The sequence below is a fragment of the Euleptes europaea genome, chromosome 2 (genome assembly GCF_029931775.1).
Source record: "Euleptes europaea isolate rEulEur1 chromosome 2, rEulEur1.hap1, whole genome shotgun sequence".
NCBI classification, from domain to species: domain Eukaryota; kingdom Metazoa; phylum Chordata; class Lepidosauria; order Squamata; family Sphaerodactylidae; genus Euleptes; species Euleptes europaea.
This window is the reverse complement of record NC_079313.1, coordinates 63831494-63853395: the sequence shown is the minus strand read 5'-3', so window position 1 is coordinate 63853395 and position 21902 is coordinate 63831494. Positions and strand designations below refer to the sequence as shown.

Sequence of the window (21902 nt, the reverse complement as noted above, 5' to 3'; positions counted from 1 at the left end):
TGGTTTTATATATATATTAAGTTGTTGTAATACTGTCTTGATTGTAAAGGCCTGTGGCCATGCACAATAAACACGACTGACTGACTGACTGACCAGTTGTCCTTTAGCTAGGATTTAGTAATTGGGGAATGGGCTACAACATTGCACATCTGACCCCTCTCATACACGTGTTTGAATGATTTGTGTTTTAACATTGTGGTTTTTTTTTAATTATAAGCTGCCTTGAGCGTGACTCTGAAGATTCGGGACAGAAGTATTCTAAATAAATAAGTTAATGAGCCATGAATTGGGCTTGCCTCCCAGCATCAACATTAACCATTGCTAACCTTAATCCTATGAAGTTCCTAATCTGGCATTTGAAACCAGGATATTTATTGAAAATGCATAATAAATGATAAGTAGCCTTGATTTCCAATGTATTTCATGGTGGGCTTCCAGTGAATGTGCATCTCCATGTTCTCTGCATTCCTGAGATTCTAATCCGGAGCACCTATTGTTCTCACCATGGGGATGGTAACAAAAATAGAATTCCTGTGATGATTTCCCCACTGCCCATATTGTTGTGAATCTCTGTGGCCTCCATTCTACATTCAGCGGCCATAGAGACTCTCTTATTGATGGTGGCTGTCTATGTAGTAAGGCATTCCAGATGTTACTGATGAGAAATGGACAACAAACTTTAGAAAGATGACATTCTGGTAGCTGCTCCATAAGAAGCATATTCCAGCTCTGTGACTTGGTGCTATTGAGTATCTATTTACCTGCAATGTGTCATTAGAAAGTCTCAGACCCTATAATTATCTGAGAGCTTCCCCCTGTACTTTCTACTCACTTCAGCTTCCTGTTTATTTCTTCATTGTATTAACAACCAAAATTGAAATAAGTTGTGCTAACACCCCAAATAAGTTATATTTCTGCTTGCCCTGTTGTTTTCCTATTCCACTTTTTGAGGAAGATGAACTTACACAGTCTGCATTATTAATGCAGCATATTCATTACATCACAGGTTTCTTATCCAGACACCCTAAAGTTTTTGTGGTGTAGTGGTTAAGAGCAGTGGTTTGAAACGGACTCTGATCTGGAGAACTGGCTTTGATTCCCCACTCCTCCACATGAGCGGCGGAGGCTAATCTGGAGAAACTGGATTTGTTTCCCCACTCGTACACGAAGCCAGCTGGGTGACCTTGGGCAAGTCACAGCTCTGTTAGAGCTCTCTCAGCCCCACCTACCTCACAGGGTATCTATTGTGAGGAGGGGAAGGGAAGGTGATTGTAAGCCGGTTTGAGTCTCCCTTAAGTGGTAGAAAAAGTCGGCAAATAAAAACCAACTCTTCTTCTTCTTCTTTGTTGTACTATTGGCAAAAATCGTTATAGCACAATTAGTAATAGACAGCCAACTGATATGTATATTTTATTCCTATGCCACCATTTATCCTTATAGTGTGTGTGTGTGTGAAGTGCCCTCAAGTCGCAGCCGACTTATGGCGACCCCTTATGGGGTTTTCAAGGCAAGAGACCAACAGAGGTGTTTTGCCAGTGCCTTCCTCTACACAGCAAGCCTGGTATTCCTTGGTGTTCTCCCATCCAAATACTAACCAGGGCTGACCCTGCTTAGCTTCTGAGATCTGATGAGATCAGGCTAGCCTGGGCCATCCAGGTCAGGGCATCCTTATAGTACAGTATCTCATATCCTGTTACTTTACAGAGTCTCACTCAGAGCAATTCAGTCCATGTGCAATGATGTAGCACTCATGGGGCAAAGTGGAGTGGCTGTTCATGGCCTGGAGACCCATGTTAGAACGGTGGCTGCCGCAGGCTTTTGCTGACCACTGCTGAGATACTACGTTTATTGGTGTGAGCCCCCCCTCCCTGACACACACACTTACTAAAGCAGCATCAGCCTAATAGTGTATTTCCATCCCCACTCTGTAGTGATTTCCCCCACTACAGGGGGTTGGTTCTGTGGGTCCAGCCCTGGCTGCCTCAGAGCCATGAGAAAATTCCTCAGAGCAGAAGCTAAGCGTGGTGGGACTAATTCAGGCAGCTTTTAGAATCAGGGGCCATCCGAACAGCACATAATTTGTCTCACCTCATGTACTTTCTCCTTTTCTTTCCTATGTCACATAAGGAGTTTCAAAATTATGTATTAAACTTTATTACAAGATGTAGCTACTGGGTTTTAAATAATGTGCTTTATTAAAATCTGATGAGGGAGGGAAGGAAAAATTGGCTACGCAGTTAAATAGGGGCCCTTTTTCAATGTATTTGCATATAATTAATATAAAAGGTAGGGAGTACTGGGGAATGTGCTTTCTCTAGGGCCCCAAATCTTAGGAATGCCCCTATCCATATATTTGCTTCTCTACCAGATTAGTTTCGATCAGATTAATCATAACCCTCTTAACGAGAGCTACATAGTATACGTAACCCATTATGGCTGTATGGCTTATTTTTATTTCAAATTATGCTTTAGCAGATATATTGGTGCTGCAGTGGAGGACATCAGCTCACCAGGAAACATGTTCCCTGCCACACGTCTGACATGTCTTGCTTTCCCCTAGGGTGATCTGACAAATCTCGTGCACGGCAGCCACTGTTCTAAATACAAGCTGACAAGAATACCTGGGACCAATGCCTTTGTTGGAATAGTAAATGAAACCTGTGACTCACTTGCCTTCTGCGCTTGTAGTATGGTAGATCGGCTCTGTCTGAACTGTCATCGGTAAGAGACATTGAAGTGCAGCGTGATGGAAGGGGTGGGGTTGTTCTTATGTAGAACAGAGGCTCAGCATGGCCTTGGCAGCTGATAATGTTCATTCATTCTTCTTACAGTAACTGACATACCGGCATATTTTAGTTCCTGTTTATATGAAACTCTTGCAGGCATCTTAGTTGCCTTATACTTTTTTTCCAAATGTCCTACTTTTTTTTTTTTTTTTGAGATATGTCAAAACAGAAGCGGAAAAATTCCCAGCTGCTTGGTTATGGTGGCTGCTAAAAGCTGGACCGCTGGCTCCTGGCATATCCTTTCCTTTCTTTCCAGAACAGCAACAACGGTTCCCTCAGGCTCTGTGTGCATTCAGATTCCAGTGAGATCTCATATGCTCTGTTTTTCTCTCTGTGCATGGTATTACTCTTTCACTGCTACAACTGAGTGCAGAGGAGCCATATTACAGTCACACTGACTATATTCTTAACTACAGCTTTAAAGGAGAGGATCTCTAGATAGGCAACCCTTCCCAGCAAATAGTCACTGAATCCCTATGTCCGAGTTCTGCTTTGTTCTGGGTTGGCTCAGCTATTGGAGGAAGAAATGCCTTTATCTCTGCATTCACAAAAATGTGCAGGAACTGGAGACCTGTCTCTGAGCCGGCAGCAGAGCCATGATCCATTTGCAATAAAGGACAGAGATTTGCCCTTTGGTCCTTGCATCAGTATAGGAGATGTTCTTCCCTAGCCCTGGAACTTTGAGTACTCACACACTTTCAGGAGTATTCTTCAGAATGTATACTTTTTGCATGAAATGATCTAGCTGGCAATTCAGTCCAGTTTAAATCAGTAGAATTATGTCTTCAAGGATGAAGTATCTCATATTGCTTAGTTTTGGTGGAAATAGGGTTTTCATTTTTAATCTGTCATCTTGTGTCTTTACTGAACGGGTCAGTTTTTGCTTCATGTGTACTTGAAGCTACAAGAGAATATAATTGGCAGTAAACTCAACATTAACAGCACTGATCCAGATTAATTTAGGGGGGTTAAAAGTTTCATGACTAGAATGTTTTCATGGTCTATCATAAGATATGCAAGGATTATTAACTATGTAATGGGGTAATTTGGATCAATTCTAGGATTTCTAATAAGGAATACCACTTTTCTTTTTCTTTCCTTCCTGAAGAATGGAACAGAACGAATGTGAATGCCCTTGTGAGTGCCCTCTGGAGGTCAATGAATGCACTGGCAATCTTACCAATGCAGAAAGCAGGTAAATTGAACTTGCACAATAATAATAATTTTGCACTGACATTCACAATATTTGTGCATGGATTATTTCCCCCTGTGTTGAAAGATTTGCAGCATACATTATGTTTTAAAATAATCAGTCAGATTTTTTTTGATTTTTTTAAAAAAATGTCAAAGCACTTATTTGTTAACTTCTGTGCCTATCCAAAACATAGGAATCCTAGCTGTGAAGTCCACCAGGAACCAATGACATTCAGTGCAGTTGATCTCAGTCTACAAGATGCTCTTCCTCAGTGCATTAATACTCGGTGTAATCAGAGAATGGAAAGCGGGTAAATTCTGTTATTTATTGTTTTAACATATTTCAGCAAGGAAGCAGTCATAGATTGCATTCAGATGTTGTGAACAAACCATAGTTTGTGAGGAGAATAGGCTTCAGATCTTTTGGGTCACAACCTTGTCTTTTAGGGTCCTTCCTTTGTCCCCAGTGCACTGTTCTGAGATATGGACTTCCCAGGTTTGAAAGAGTCTTCAATCAAACTGCAGGTGGTGTGTTGTCTAATTTAGGGTTTGTGGTTTGTTTTTTGCCTCCAAAATGGGATCTAAACCAGGATTTGACTGAGAAAAAGAGCATAATTTATTAAAGTGCCCATTTTAGGAATTGTAAGTACATCTTGGTGTGCCACACAAAAGGCAAGGGGAATGAGCTCAAAAGCCCAAGGATTTCAGGCTCATTCTCTTCACCCCTCCCCCCAAAAAGTATTTTGTTCGTGGTGTCTGAATACCACCATTGACCATTGATAATATTGACCTAGAATTAGAATATTTGCAGGATAGAAATAATAGGCCTTCCTTATATGTTGTGATGGGTTTTGGCACATAAAACAATCACAGTTCTTGAAAAACAAATGTAATATGGGAATGAGATGAGAGACTCTTGTATAAATTTAGTTTACTGAAGTTACATGGGCAGCTCTTCAGAATGGGGCAGATTTTCACAAAAGGTAGAGAAACTTTACAATATTCTGTGCATCATCTTGGGGGATCAACAAGAGCACCATTAAGTGCCTGGTGGGCAGGGCCATGGGCCCTAAGATAGCCCCCAGGGCTCCTCCCAGACATTAGCTCAGATACAACAAATAATGTTAGTTGCAGTGTTAAGTAAAAGAAGCACTAACTCTGGAGAACTTAGGCCAGATTTCACTAGTGGGGCTTGAGGCAGGGGTTCAGATAATGTTTTTATCAATATGATCTCCTTACTTTGCAGGGATTGTTTTGGTGTCTTAGACTGTGAGTGGTGCATGGTGGACAGTGATGGAAAGACTCATCTGGATAAATCCTACTGTGCCCCACAAAAAGAATGCTTTGGTGGTATAGTGGGTGCCAAAAGTCCTTATGTAGATGACATGGGAGCAATTGGTAAGCGAGGTGTTTGTTGTTATAGGTACACCTTAATGTATGGAATATATTCAAATCTGGAATAAAATCAACTGGCCTGGCTATGCAACCCAACCTGTCACTTAGTGGGGAAAGAGTTTTAGAAACAAAAACAAAGCAGCATGCAGTTAAGATTGGTGATAGATTTGTAGCATTATGTACCACCATCTGTAACAAGAAATTGTACAATGTGCCTCTTGGATCTCTCAGCTGGCCTTGTATAAAATTCAGAATTCTACTACATTACATGTGTCTGCCTTTCATGGCGAAGTGAACTGGACAGATCTGTTCTGTTGCAATGTGCCTTTTTAGACATGTGTTCTCATTTTCCATTGGCAGCAGTATCTCTATAAGCTTTATGATGGTATCCAGCTGGAGATTCATGAGGAATTGGTGGGGGCAGAGCAATTCCTCATGAATCTCCCAAAATCTCCCCTCCAGGATTCTGTTAGCTGTCAAGGGCTCAAACAGGCTGGGTTTTCTTCTGCCCCCTTTCCTTTGTAATTAACTGGTTCTCAACTAATGTCAAAGTTCTTTACATACTGGAGCAAATTTAGTTTTTATTAGTCCAGGTCTTTGGGTGTGGGAGGTTTTTATCTTTTGATTAATTTATAAAGTATTTCTCTGAGTACATGGAAAGCCCTGAGTCCCACTTTGTCTGTGGTAAACAGTTTTCCTTTTTTATTAGCATAATGGGAGTAAACCACTTTACTCTTAGGTATTATGATGCCCATCTCCAGTGTTTATTAAGTGTCTTTAATAGAATTTCTTTCAAAATATTTACATGAACATTTTCTCCCTCTGATATTAAGGAGATGAGGTGATAGCTTTGAATATGATAAAAAGTGCTCCAGTTGGTCCTGTAGCAGGAGGTATTATGGGATGTATAATGGTGCTTGTTCTGGCAGTCTATGCCTACCGTCACCAGATCCACCGCCGAAGTCACCAACACATGTCCCCACTTGCTGCACAAGGTGAGTCTAAAAAATAAATAAAATGGCCGATTCTGGGTAGCGAAGAACAGACAAAGTCTCTAAGAATGAAGCAAATCTCTTTAAAGTCTTGTGACTGGGTTTTTTCCTCTTTCTGGTCATCAGTATCCTCCTCAACAGTGTTTCCTCGCTGTCCATACATCTTGCAGTAGTGCAGCATAGAATGTGCACCATTGCCCTCTGCTGGATTCAGCCTGTACTGTTCTCACTAGACCTTAACCTACAGCACATTTGCTTCTAGGATTTTGCAAATATGGCTGTTTCCCCTGTGGTTACTCTAAATAGGTGATTGCTTTGCAAAATACACGTACATTATTTTGTGGTTGTGTGGATTTTTTTCCAACTGCTGCTTTTGAGTCTCTTTGTTTTTGACATGTTCTTCTGTTCTGTTTGCTGTTCTCCATTACAATTTTTGTTTTTTTGCAGTATGACAGAAAAGAGAGTGTATTGTTGTTGGTTTTATTATACTGGTTTTTTGGACAGGTCAAGATATTGCAGCATGTATGTAGAGCACTACTATGAAGCACCCATACAAGTTTTATGAAATAGTTATCATCCAAGAAAACCTTGGTCTGAATTTTCCAAGGTTTCTCCAAAATTTGCTATTTTATAGACAAGCAGTTGTCAGAACAATATCTGATTCTGTGGAATTAGTAAGCAGAATGTTTTAAAAGCGACTGTTTTCCAAGTGAGCTAAAAAACTGGAGCGTCGTAATTCTAGTTTGATAGACATTTTAAAAAGCAAGCAGTTGCAGTGTGAAAGTCAGAAGGAATTACCAGGTGTTAAAACATGGATGACTCATTCTGTCTTATGACTTAATGTTGTTGGGATAGCAGATAATCACACTGCTAGCTCAAGAAGGGAGCAAGAGAGACTACTAGTAAGTTTACACCCCTCCTAAGTATCTCTGTTAAATGTTCACAACTTCAAGTCATAACATTAAATTGCTCAGTATAAGGTTTCTGAACATCTTACACCGTGTTCCCACAAGAGGAACATCCCATAGGCATTAGTAAATATTGCACTCTTACAAGCTTTTTCTCTTTAACAGTTGCATGCTTCCCTCCCCCCCCCCCCCCATTTGCTTTGTGGTGTACAGAAATGTCGGTCCGCATGTCCAATCTGGAGAACGATAGAGATGAGAGGGATGATGACAGTCATGAAGACAGAGGAATCAGTACGTATTTAGCAGCCAAGTTGTAATTGGGAATGGGGAGGGCTCAGTGTTCTTTTTCCTTGCCTTTCCAACAGCCAATACTGGCAGGACCTCTATAGCATTTTCAGGTGGGCAAAGTACATTATGGTGTTGCTCCCATTTGCCCTTACTTTGTCCCTGTGAGTCATGTTGCAGTCTTGGAGTATGACAGCCTGAACCCACAAGAGAAAAGTATTGACATGCCCAGGACTACATCAAGTTCATGATCATTTGAAGCTAGGTTTGACATGCAGTACATTATATCACCCCACTTCCTGCTTCCTAGGAAAGACAATATGACAGATAAAGTTTTAGCCAGAGTTCAAGCAGTTATTATCTGAATATTTATGAATTGCCATTGATTTTAACTTTCTGTGCCCTCAATAACAGTGAGTGGTGTCCAGCCAACTGTAAGTGTGAAAGCCTCACAGATTTTCCCCATGGTCTATCCCTGAGTAGTGCATTTTGACTCCTAGAGAAATGGGGCTGGAAACAGTGATCCCATATGGGCAAAAAAGGCATAAGGGCTGAGGGGGGGTGTAGTGCAGAGAGAAGACAAGCAAAATCACCCTATTCCTCCTCTCCCTTCCACTCATGGAGTTCTGTTTGTGGAAGAGGGAAAAGTGCATTTTTTCCCCAATTTCCCATCATCACTGCAGACTCCTAACCTGGATGGATTTCTGTCTATGTGGGTCATACAATCCCAGCTATCATCTTTTTGGGGGATCAAAAAGGATTGCTAGGGAAAGGGAACATAGTGAAAATCTCTTATCAGCCAGCATGTCCCTCTGGCAGCTGGATGCAAATATACAAAAATGGTACCAGGGACTGTGTAAACCTTGAAAGTGCAGGTCAAAATTTAAGTATTATAAGTCAAAACCAATGACTCATCAGCTTTCAAAGAGGTCAAAGCTCATATACGTCACACCAGTAAAGAGATACAGGGGCCCACCCCTAAGGCTTATATTCTACGAAGACAAAACATGGAAAGGAAGGGTAATGTTAAGAAAAAGGAAGAGCAGGAGATCAGTTTGACAGGTAGAATTTATATCTCATTTTGGGACAGTTTGAATCCAGGCGGCTTCTCTACACTTGCTGCAATTACTTGCCAGTCTTAAACCTGGCACTTCTTTGCAGCCAGTTCTCATAGTTTAAGGCATCTTTAAAATAGATGTGGGTGTAGTTTGCTGACAGATTAATCATAAGTTAGTTGCAGCACTAGCCATGGTCTCTTACTTAGCAACAAGATTGTATTCTGCAGTTTGGAAGTTTGACCAGTATTGGAATGTAGTAAGAATCCTATAACGAGATATTCGGTAAGATCTTCTGTTGACATGATTGTTTTACTGAACATGTGATCAAGATAAGTATTGTACTTATTTTTTTTATAGTCAGCAATACGCGGTTTATAGCAGCAGTGATTGAGCGGCATGCACACAGTCCCGAACGCAGACGGCGTTACTGGGGGCGGTCGGGAACAGAAAGTGATCATGGTAAGACCTTGGAAGCTGCTGACATCTGCATTGTACGGTCATCTTGTTTGTGCTGCCTGGCAACTTGACAGATACATCATCAAAGACAGCATTCCCCAACTCCATTCCTTGTTGATTCATACTTAAAACAATGCTGGCACTTTCCATCCCAGTGCAAGACATTATCCAGCACTGAAGCTATTCTTAGTGATCTTATAACATGAATCCTCTAATTTAACTTTTTTTCTACTCAGTATCTTAAATATAAACGGTACCAGCATAGTTACACAACTTCTCAGCATTCCTAGAGAAAGAGCACCACCGAGCTTACATTCTCTTTTGTTCTTTTTGTCTTTCAAATTCTTCAGAAGAGAAAGGAAGCTCTAGGAATTGTTCTCTTTATTCTGGCATTGTTTGCAATGGCTGTATTTATGCAGGGCAGAATTTTGAATATACCATATCCAGACAGGACCTGTCCTTGCTCTTCTGGCTCTGTCGATTCACTAGCTCATGCTCTTTTGGAATGCCGCTTTTATGAGGAACTTCGATCACATTACATCTCCCCCCTTTTAACATACAAATCTAATGCCTCTGTGTCTGACATATTGCCTTTTCTACTAATCGATAGGGACCCCAAGGCTACATTGTCAGTGGCAAGATTTGTTTAAGTCCTTATATCCCTCAAACACTAGATATATTCTGCTCAAGATCAATGGATCAAGGAGCTTCTAAGGGATAAAAGGAAAAGGAAAGGCAATGGCTGTGTTCTTCAGTGTTATACTTGTGCTCTTGTAAGACAGAATTCAATTACCAGCAACATGTACTAAGGACCTACTTTTACTTTCCAGTTAAACAGGCTCTTTCGGGCTTCAAAATGCTGAATGCCTTCTTAACTTATTGTTATGCATTATAGTTCAATTTGATTCTGTGTATCATTCCTATCATTTTTGACATTTCCGCTGTCAATTGTTTTTGATTTTTTTTTACCATATAATTGGTTTATGACAAATTCACAGTATAAGTGTATGTTCTGGGTCTTCAAACCTGTACCAAGCTGATGAGTCCACTAAGGAAGCTTATTGTAAGCTTAGCCAGGATTTCTGCCAGGGATGCCAGCTGTATCTTCATGTCAGTTCTGCTACTAAATATGGATCTGTTATGTTGCTAAATACAGGGATAGGGAGAGGATTGTATTTGTTTTTTATTCCTTGGAGCTCTTGAAAGTTTCTAGATGGGAACATCCTCACCCAGAAAGCTGTCAGCACATTGAGAGTGGATGGAAACAGGCAGGCACTCACGTGTTACAGTCTTCTTGTACGGCTGTATTTTGTCATATGAGAGGACATACTTATTTGAATACACTCCGCATCAGTCTCTGTCCATCTAGAGAGCATATTCCTCAGAAAGAATACTGGATTAGAAGAGAGAATTAATTTTCTGTGTAAATTCTGTGATGGGACTCATGGGAGAAGACTGTACTATGTGACATTTTTCACTTGTCACTGAGGTGCCAGGCATGAAGCAAAAGGAAATGTACCTTCTACCTAAAAGAAAACCCAGGTTAAAAGAATCACTGGTACCACACTGCCTGTTGGCAGCAATATGCTATTGATAGAGATAGTTAATAAGACCTTTCCACCATTAGCAGCTAAGGGACAAAATGTGAAAAATCATGCCAGTGGACAAGTTGCCAAGTAATCTAATAAAAGAATATAGAACATTGCTAGTTTTAGAATTTGAAAGAGAAACATATAGCAACACTCTCTAGCTAGTTACGTTTTGTATGCATTCTTCCAATTTTTAAAGTGACATTTAATTGGGTCACAGGAACAATTGAAAAGTAACTCTGTGCTCTGTTTTTGTGACACCTTTAGGATTTATTTATGCAGATATTTTTATCCCGCTTTTCTCTCACACTGAGGACTCAAACCAGCTTAGCAAGTAGAATACATATAAACAATACAGATTTAAACATAAATATATGACAGCTCCCAGTCAAACTTCCTTCCTTCAGTGGTATGGCTTTATTGGCCATAGCCGTAAGCCTAACCACACGATTTTTTTAAATCTCCCTTTTCCCTTCTAAGCCCACCCTAAAGTTTAATTTGTATTTATACTGAATTACTAAAAGATAAAACACCAAGGACTTAGTAATATTCAGATCCTTATTCCGCTGAAGAAAGGAAAAACTTTTTATCATTGCTCATAAACTTATCCTTCTCTAACAACGGGGTTATCCATCTCTCTCTATCTCCCAGTCAGACTTAAACAGGTGGTGAGCCTCAAGGACATCCTAGACTGGTGTTGGCTCCTCTATCATGGATGACACAGGGCCACAGGCTGCAAGCTATGGGCTAAGTGTCAGTGGCTTCAGGCTGTAGCCCAATCTAGGCATCAAGGAATCCTACAGGGAAGGGGGTCAGATGTTCAGCCCAGAACTTATTCAGTTGTCTCAGGTGTTCCTAAATGTCCTGCCCTGTTGCATCTGTAATGTTTTGCTCTTTTCTGAGACCCCTTATATGTAACACCTGTAAAGGCACCTCTCTGTAGTGTTCTGAGGTGACAAGTGCTATGCTGCCTTCTTGTTTTCCTTAGCATTTTCTACTTATTTTCACTGCCAACAAAGGCTCTTAACTCAGATTTCTTAGTTGGACCCAAAGAACACAATGACTTAGTTATATTTGATAGAATGGACTCTGAGGTAAAAGGAGATATATTACTCTGACAAAACAGTTGTTTTCTTTTAAACATAGAGTTTATTTAGAAGTAAAACAGAATAATGGTTTCAATAAATGTCACAAGCGTAATGGTTTCAGATAAATATAGTTCTCCTCTTTTCTCTAAAGTTCCTTAAATTGACCTAGCCACAAAGGCTTATTTCCTCACTTGCCATTTAGGCTCATAACTTCCACACACAACACAGATTTCTCTCACACTCCACAATCTTCACCCATTCAACTCTCTTCTTTCCTCTCTCACGCACAGTGGTCTGAACAACCCTCTCTAAACCAACCAGGCAACTCTGTCCCCTAGGGTACAGCTACCATCCAGTCATAATACACGTCAATCACCTATTCTGTCCCTCTCTTTCTTAGTCTAAAGTCCTACATTTTAAATCATAGCAACATACATATAAAACCACACATTAAATCACAGAAATAAAACACATACCAAATATTTACAAAGCAGAACACCACAATTACCCATTAAGGGTCATTTCACATATTACACTATGGCAAGTCTAGATTGGCTTCAGCAGGAGCTGCAGGTAGCCCTGCCTATCATGAGCATAAATGTATGATACACATATTTGCAAACATATGTTTGTCACATTCACCACTTACATTTTTAGTTGTACATTTAAAATGTCTTAAACATGTTGTGGAAGATTAAAGTGTTTTAGGTAGAAAACAGGCCAAAGTCCTGTGTACATTTTCAGTTGAACAACAAACTCCATTATAGAGATAAGCAAAGCACATTAGCATCCCAGATTGGAATGGGAGGGGGAGAAGCAGCATGCAAATATCACACCTGCCCTTCTGTCCCAATGACCTGACAACTTTTAACCCAAGGAGATCAGTAAAGAATTTCCTCTAGTTTGAGACCCATGAATTCCACTCTGCACCTTCCATTACTGTGTGCAAAGAACTCTTTGATCCAAAGGAAATAGTTTATTGGTCATATCCACCTTTGGTGGGAGGTTTGAATAAATGCCCTACTTTCCGACTGGACCAAATAGGAACTCTCTGCTTCTGAGGGACCTCTTGAAATTGGGGGGGGGGGGCTTTTGTCCCATCCCATCCCAGCCACCCCTAGTGATCCCTCACTCGCTAACAGTGTATACTATAACTGGATTGATCCCCCCCCAATGATAATGAAAGTAGCAAAAACAGACCTCTCCCAGACAAAGTAAAGGTCACTCCTTATTGGGAGCCTTTCCCAGATATGCTGAAAAACATGACTTTTTTAATTAATCAAAAGGAAAGGGGCGAAAAAACTGCCTTGAGAAATAGCCTGATAAGGATGAATAAGGCTCATGATAAAACATGTAATGAATTGGCATCCCATGGACTGTCATAAGTGGACCATGTGATACAGTTCTTTACACATTTTGCTACATATAAAGCTCTCTTTGAGGAATGGAGAATGTTGAGTGTACGAGATTATTTTTGTAGATTTGTGAAAAATCTTGTAAAATTAACTTTGAACAAATCTTGCTGTTTTATCTGCTTTTACTGTACATATACATCCGAATATTTTAACTGTAATCATGCTGGTGAAGACTGATATCCCTGGTGGTGGTCTCGGAGACTGTTTATCCTTCCATCCATTGCAGCTTTCTGCTTATCATTTGACTCTCTTAGATTATCATGACCTGCTTTTATGCATGTGGTGATGTTAAGTGTGAAAACACCTAGGGAAGCACTGTAAGTAAATGTTGCCCCCCCAAGCAGTCATGTGATCCCTGCATATAGGATCAAAATGGCAACAGGTTTTCTGATGTGCCAGAAGCTAAATTTGTGATCCTGCAGCACTTTGAGGAGGGCAGATCACCAAAGGTCTGCACATGGAAGAGGGAGGACCAGTGACAGTCAAAGGGGAGGAAGGGGATTGCTGCAGTGCCTTATCCCCTTCCTCTGTGTTCTCTTGCCTGTCAGTCAGTTCTCCTGTCAAAGGAACTGCACCATCACTGAGCAGCAAAAGAAACAAGGAGGGAAACTAACAGGCCATTCCTGACCTCCAAGGGCAAAAGTCCTTTGGAGGCCAGGAAGGGGCTGTGTCGGCATTCGGGCCCCCTGTGCCGGCATCAACATTACATAGAATCATAGAATCATAGAGTTGGAAGGGACCACCAGGGCCATCAAGTCCAACCCCCTGCACAATGCAGGAAATTCACCACTACCTCCCCCCTCCACACCCCTAGTGACCAGAAGATGGCCAAGATGCCCTCCCTCTCATCATCTGCCTCTCATCATCCTGGTCAACATACTTCAACCAGGATGGGCCCAATGCCGGCAGGGAGGCCCGGACTCTGTCCTCCTGGCACTGCCGGGGCATTCCCAGGGCGTGCTGGGGAGCGGAGCTGCAGGCAGCTTCCTGTCCCTTTTCGGCCCGGCACGCTGGCGGGAAAAACGGTGTTGCTGCACCTGCTTTTTTGTAGGCGCAGCCTCACTGTTCTCTATAGAGCAAAATGCCCCATTTAAAATTTTAAAAGCCAGCAAAAGTCTTTTTAAAGCCTTTCGGTGGTCAGGAAACAGGTTTGGAGGCACTGCTACAGCCACGCCATCCCTGGATGCTGAAAGGTGAGGAATGGGCTATATGCCTGGTTGACCTCTCTCCTTCATCCCATCCTTCCACCTTTCTCCTCATTAGTGGTCCATTAGTTCTGTCTTGGATCAGTAGCCTACCATTATTTTTGTTCACTATGATTCTACCCCGCAAAAGCCCTCTGCACATGTCAGATGCTTTGTAAGATGGAAAAGGCAAACTCCCCACTTCTTTGTTTCTTCTGTGCAGAAGTTTGTGCTTCTGTCTTCTCCAAAGCACAGTGTTATGTAAGAAACCTTTCCCAAGATCCCTACAATTCACAAATAGGGAAAAGAGCTGTGCTGGGCATTTTGCCTCTCCAGAAGGCCAGGGACACTTGCCTGGCAAAGGCATTTGTAAAGAGACAGGCTCTGGGTCTGGCAGTTATGAGATAATTTAGAATGCTTGGGGAGAAACAGAACTTTTCACCTAGCATTCTTCTATTTTACTGGTAATTGTTGATCCCAGTCTGAAGTGAGCCTGAGAGAACTCTCCCATGGCTAGGCATAAAGTTTTGAAGGCAATGGTCTACATCATTAAGTCACAATTTTGTCAGAAATCTGAAATAGGCTATTCAAGCTGCAGGAATCATTGACAGCCTACTTTTATGCATGTTCTATGGGACTTATCTCCAGTAGGAGTTACTCCCAAATAAGTATGCTTGCACCCCTAGTCTCTCATGCCCTATGGCACACTTACTAGGCTGCAATTCTATGGCAATATTTTTGCTTTGATCCAGAAGTGGATCCACTGAAACATTATACGATAATGGCAAACGTCAGGCACCTGGACCGAAAGATACCATTTACTACCCCTTTGATTCTTCCCTATGCTTTAAAAAATTATAATTGTTACTATTTAAAAGAGAATATCCAGGTATTATACATACATAATCAATACTCAGAACACTTACAATAGTTTAAAATAATCAGTTTCCATCTCTGTGCTTGCTATTCCTAACCACAATAAAAAATGTCTATCGCTCAATATATTTATCTGTACTAAAACTAATAAAACCAACATTAAAAAGGAATATTTTAATATATAAGACCAAATTAGTATTTTTGCCATAAACCTTGATCATTCAGTAGTTTAGTAGGAATTGGAGCACTACATATTAAAGATAGCAGAATGGCATTTGATGTGCTTTTATTTTGACCATTTTCAACCTCTGTGGATTTTGGGACATTTTTATCAAGCTCTGAACTATTTTTCCGGAGATTTGACTTGTTGGGAGACTCTGGCTGCAATCTTAAGAATACTTTACTTGAAGTAAGCCACATTAAATAAAACAAGACACTCTTCTGGATAGACCTGCTTAGGATTGCTCCTTTTGTGTCAGACATCTTTCATTCATGTGGTCTGTTGACCTCAGTTGAGTTAAATTAGTGTAAGAGTATTACAGATTTGCTCTTCTGAATTTTAAATCTGACCATAATGTGTGCAGAAAATGTTTTGTTGGGACCAGTTATTTCACTGCACACCTTTAAAGAGATAATGATCCTTTGAACGGAGGTATGGAAGAAGGGGAACCATTTTAAAACAAAATAATATGAATCTTTTAGCATTGAAACTTCTGAGGGTTTTGTTTGTTTTTGTTACAAAACTGTTGCTTCTTACCATTGTGGCTTTGCCTTTCAGGGTACAGCACTATGAGTCCTCAGGAAGACAGTGAAAACCCTCCCTGTAATAACGACCCATTATCAGCTGGCGTAGATGTGGGAAACCATGATGAAGATTTAGACCTGGATACCCCTCCACAGACTGCCGCACTCTTGAGTCACAAGTTCCACCACTACAGGCTGCACCATCCTGCACTTCACCACAGTCATCACTTACAGGCGGCAGTCACAGTACATACTGTAGATGCGGAATGCTAATGGCCCTGAGGGAAAATGCAGCTGATGAAAACACTGACCCAGGAACAACAGGCGGACCGTTTTGTACCTTTAACCGGGCATGGTTTTGACTAGCTTTGTGAGGCTCATCCCACATGAAAACTTTACATTTCTAAAATGTAATGTTGGCTCTGAAGTGGAGTACAAATTAGCATGATGAATGAACCTGCCATAACATCCAATAAAATGGAACAGTAGGAATGTTCAGCCTCCAAACACAGGAAGGAAGGTTTACACAGTAAAGTGAACCTTTTGAACCCTGTTAATCTGAGCTAAGAAAAGTGTGCTCAGACAAAGGAGAGGTAGAAAGAGAGAGAGAGAGAGGTTTGCTTTCCTTAACTGGAAGAACAGAAATCTTTGGAGCCGGAGACAAAGAAGGAGCTGGATCCAAAAATAGTCGTTACCATGTGGTTTCCATTTGTTGAAAGGTTTTTTTTTTTTTTTTAATGTTCAGCGCTCTTACAAATCGCTGTATGGGACTTAGGACAGTGCATCTCAAGATTTTTAAATAAAAGGATTATTTTTGTACTATTTATTGAACTCAAAACATTCATGAACTCTGAAGGAGATGGAGAGGAACTGAAAAGCAAGCATAGAAACTCTCCACAGATGCAGTCTTTGTTTAATTGTGTTGGTGATGTTATGGATCTTCCCAAGAAGACATCCCTATGAATGGATATCAGCTACCCCACCCCACCCCACCCCCACACACACACATTGCTATAAAGGGAAAATGAAGAAATTGTGTGCTGATTTGTTTACATTATTGTTTTGTTTCCACGGCCATTTTTGTACACTTTGAAGATGGTTTATAACATAGTATTTTTAAAATCTATTTTAATGTGAGGAAGAGGGATACCAAACCTCTTGGCTGAAGCACTGAGGAATTATTTCTCTCCCCACCCCACCCCCACTCCTTCCCAGGCTGGGATAAAATTCCAGTCAATGTAGTAATGTCATGTTCAAATAACATTAATGATCACTAAACTCATAGAAATAATCCTGTTGTTTCATTCCCTTTTCACATAATGATAAATTAATGGGAGGTAAATAGAATGCCTTGTAAAGTTTTGATAATTGTGAGGGGTTTATTTTGCAACCAAGGATGAGCTGCTGTCATCTTTGTCTGGAATTTTAACAGTGCTGTAGTGATTCATACAAGGCTTAATCCAATCTGACTAGTACCACACGAGACATCATAATTTTAAACTAATTTTAAATCACAGTGTTTGTGTGTTATAGATTCACAATTTGTGTTTAAAATATGAAAAAATTGCACTGTGCATATAATAAACATCCATTTATATGTAGATTTTTTTTTAAAAAAAAGATCTCTGGATGTTGTTTTAATGATAGGGTACTTTAATACTTATGTAAAAAAGAATTGGTTCTTAAGCAGTATGGTAAAGTATGTGTGTGCTATCAGAATCCTCTTTATACTATGTATAAAATTACAATCTCTAGTGGAATAAACTATATAAAGTATGGGTTTATGGATTACTCTTGACAGGTGAACATAACTTTGTTTCATTAAATTGTCATTTTAAGTCAAAAGTTAACTTTATAAACTCTTCAGTGCCAGGCTTTTCCTCCCTCAGTATCTCCTTCATTTCTTACTTGTTGATATACCCGAATTCTTTGAGAAACACTGTTGGTCAGTCTATGTGGGGAATTTCCCCCTCTTTCTAATATGGACAGGGCATAATCTGTGCATATAACAAGAATTTCTATATATATCGGATGTGGCTTTCATGGAAGAGAATGGAAAACTCCTGCTTACAAGGGGCTTTTTTTTTGTTATTCATCTGTCACTTGGAAAACACAGATCTTTGAGGAAAGAAAGACCAAGTACACACTCCTGTCTAAAGTTGTTGCTTTATGTTTTGAGTAACTAAAAACTCGTGAGTGTAGCACCTATTTCATTTTATGTTGCTGAGTGGATAGTTAATGAAGTCTGTGTTCTTGAAACAAGAAAGGTACATGATGACTCAGTGTTTGTCATTTTGTCATATTCCTAAAAGGTATAGTATCTGTGAGAATCATTATCTGTCATTCATCCGAAAGCAATTATGTTATATTTGTAGATGGAAAGAACAATACAAAAATTACCAGTCCCTCTAGACAAAACCAACAACAATAGATCAAACAATCAGCACAACAGCAGGTCAGTTTCCAAAGGCCCTTTTAAATAATTCAACCTTACATTTTTCCCCTCTAAGAATTGCCAGTCATGACACTTGCCTCATTTCTCTAGGCAGCCCATTCTGCCAGACTGGCTTTGCCACTGAAAAAGCCTGAGTTCGAGCTGAGACCATCCTGACCTTGCTCCAGTGTAGCACTCTCAAGGGCTCATAGTGGGAGAGGCAGTGCAAATAAGTCAATCCCAGTTCATTAGGAGTGTTAAGTTGAACCCAAACTAACTGGCAGCCTATGTAGATATATAAAGATTTCAGTAGCCTGACCAAATTTATTGGATCCCCTCAGCAACTGGTCAACTATAGTCAGTACTAAAGGGGAAACGAAGTTTCAGATATTTAGGCAGACAGCCCTATATAGAGTGTGTGACAGTAATCTATCCTTGAGATTACGAATAGCATGCACCAGCATATCTTGATTGACCATTTCCAAGAAGGGACACAATATATATATCTGAAAGAAAGTATTCCTAGCCTTTCCAACCAGCATCACCTCCTTGTCTAGATTCAGCTTTTGTTAGTTTTCCTTTAGCCACTTGACCACAGCCTCCAGACAATAGACAAAACTCCTGAACCAAGATGGCTGCATCAGAGGCCTTAGAGAGATATACAACTGGGTGTCATCTGTATGCTGATGATATCCAACCTCAAACTCTGCATAATTCTACCAAGTTGCTGCACAGCATAGGAAAAAAGACAGCTGTGGGGGCACTTCACATCTCCCCTCACTATTCTGCATTCCATGACAACTGAAAGATTGGAACAACTTCAGGGCTACTCCTCTAATGTCTACCTGGTGCTCCAGGCAATGCATAAAAGCTACATAGAGTATCAAGTGCTGCTGGTTGATCTAACAAAATTAGCAGCATAGCATTGCCTCTATCCATCTGCATATTCACTGGTAAACGATGGAGCTGGGATCTTTTTTTGAGAGAGGGAAAAGGTGCTTAGCAGCAACCCTATTTAAGGCCTCCATGAGCCTTGAATTTCAGACCTCCACTAAAGCTTCAGTTGCATCACTGACCAGATTCTCAACATCCATCAGAGCATTCTGGAAACCTTATTTGATCAATAAATTTCTGAAAGCCTTTGCAGAAAAAGGAAGGTAGGATCACCTGAGCCTTCAGCAAGTAAAGATCTCACCCTTGTTCCTTAGTACTGGTGCTGTTACTGCTGGCCTGCTAACTGTATTCTATGATGCTCTGTGGTGGGAATTTAGATTCTCTAGACTTCCAATTGTTCCTTTCAAGGGTATATCACATGGCAATCAACTAAAGTGATAAGGTATAGGTGTTAATATGCCTGGAAAAAATAGCATCACATTCAGAGTTCTCACATATTCTGTCCAAAATTGTGATTCTGCTCTCTAAATAACTAGAAGCCTGGTTGTGTCTTTTCAGGGGCAGCTCTCAAGAAAGGGAGAGTTGGAGATGGAGGAAAACATTCTCCATCTCTGTATCTAGTCTCTGCCAGAAAAGAGGAAAGTATTTGCAACAAGAGGCAGTAGTATTGCAATCTGTGGCACCTCATAATTGGAGGAAGATGAGAGTCTTTTAGCATCAGAACCCAATGAATAGAAGTGAAGTAAGGATGAATGAGGGAAGTATCCTGTGTGCAGGGAGGGGAAAAAAGGAAAAATATTAATGGAAATTATTAGGAAGAATCAGAAGTACCAAGGATTATGGATTGGGTATATGAGGATAATAATGCTTGCTTACCTCACAGTTGGAGAAGACCCGTGGTGCAGAGTGGTAAGCTGCAGTACTGAAGTCCAAGCTCTGCTCACAACCTGAGTTCGATCCCTACGGAAGTCGATTTCAGGTAGCCGACTCACGGTTGACTCAGCCTTCCATCCTTCCAAGGTCGGTAAAATTAGTACCCAGCTTGCTGCGGGTAAAGGGAAGGTGACTGGGGAAGGCACTGGCAAGCCACCCCGTAAAGAAAGTCTGCCTAGTAAATGTTGGGATGTGACGTCACCCCATGGGTCAGGAATGACTTGGTGCTTGCATGGGGGACCTTTACCTTACCTACCTCACAGGTAACGTGTGAAGCCCTGTCCTGTATGGCCCAGGTAAGCCCAATATCAGATCTTGGAAGCTAAGCAAGGTCAGCTCTGGTTAGTACTTGAATGGGAGACCACCAAGGAAGTCCAGCATTGCTACGCAGAGGAGGGAATGGCAGACCACCTCTGTTCATCTCTTACCTTGAAAACCATACGGGATCACCCTAGGTTCACCATGACCTGATGCCACTTTCCACCACCACTATGCTTGAACCACTTAAAAACTTAAGGAATTATATAAATGCAGGGTATTATTGTTTGTGGAGAAAAAGTTTGGGTGGGGGCAATTAGGCTTAGAGACCTAGGTTTCCCCAACTCCATCTAGTGTTCATTTCTGTATCCCGTGGTTTTTTTTTTTTTTTTTTTGGTTTTTTTTACAGGTAATCATCAAGCAGTCTTTGGTATGCTTGTGCGCTTCCCAACACACACACAAGCAAAACACAAAAATGCACGTACAGCTCTATTGTTTCTGCTAGCATTTTGCCATAGTTAAGCTACCTTTAACAATTGATCCCTGCAAATACATGAAACATATCCTTTATTTTCACTGGAATCTAGGTAAGGATGTGGTGAGGAAAAAAATCCATATATATGCAAGATTGAAATTGTAAAATAAATTCATTCAAGAAATACATTGTTCTGAGTGGTCCTCATACAACACAGATGAAATAATATAGTCACGTCAACTTCTACTAGCAGCATTTACTTATTTATATATTAGTGCCATCAAACCAAATAACACTTCTAGTAGTGTTCAACTGAAGTCAGAGCTGCACAGTTGGTCTTAGCTCTATATAACAGACTCTAAGATAGCCAGGAAAACATGCTTCTCAGGCAGCCCAGTCACAGGATATTCACACATTATTGTGATAGGACTTGTGATGCTGGGCTGACAGAAAATGTCCCACCTCACCAAACAGCACAAGATAAATTATTTCTAGAGCCATTGTATTTTCCTTGTCATTGTTTCATTCAAAGTGTGACAATTAACTACAATTGGGTCACAGCAACAATTGTATCATAACAATCAACAAGTGGGGGCCCATTTCCCCACACACACCGCAACTCCAGGCCTCCCACCCAGCCCTGCTCTGCTGCTGGCTCACCCAGCGCTGCTCTGGGCGAGGCCTCCTCCTCCCGCCCCAGCCCTGCTCTGTTGCTGGCTTGTCCGGCACTGCTCAGGGCAGGCAACTGCGGCTGAACAGCGTTGTCTGCACATGCACAGACAACTCTTTTTTTTAATTCAGGGAGATTTAAAGCCTCCCTTTTTACTTTTCAGATTTTTCTGCATATCTTGATCCTGCAGAAAAACTTGTTGGGGGAAGTTTGCCCCTATCTGCGGATTTAAGTATCCACAGCCAGGGGGGCACATGTGAAAATCAGA

At 40.9% G+C, this 21902-nt stretch overlaps 1 protein-coding gene across 2 annotated transcripts in view; it reads left to right on the top strand.

Annotated features, from left to right (window-relative positions):
- The window catches only part of CACHD1 (cache domain containing 1), a 156291-nt gene extending 140022 nt beyond the window's left edge, over positions 1-16269 (top strand). For both annotated transcript variants that reach the window (XM_056844513.1, XM_056844514.1), the window contains exons 20-27: positions 2561-2721; positions 3895-3981; positions 4175-4291; positions 5227-5378; positions 6209-6370; positions 7489-7566; positions 8976-9077; positions 16005-16269. In XM_056844513.1, the coding sequence (XP_056700491.1) occupies positions 2561-2721; positions 3895-3981; positions 4175-4291; positions 5227-5378; positions 6209-6370; positions 7489-7566; positions 8976-9077; positions 16005-16243 (1098 nt within the window). In that variant the 3' untranslated portion in view covers positions 16244-16269. The remainder of the gene's footprint in view (positions 1-2560; positions 2722-3894; positions 3982-4174; positions 4292-5226; positions 5379-6208; positions 6371-7488; positions 7567-8975; positions 9078-16004) is intronic.
- Positions 16270-21902: the final 5633 nt, after the last annotated feature.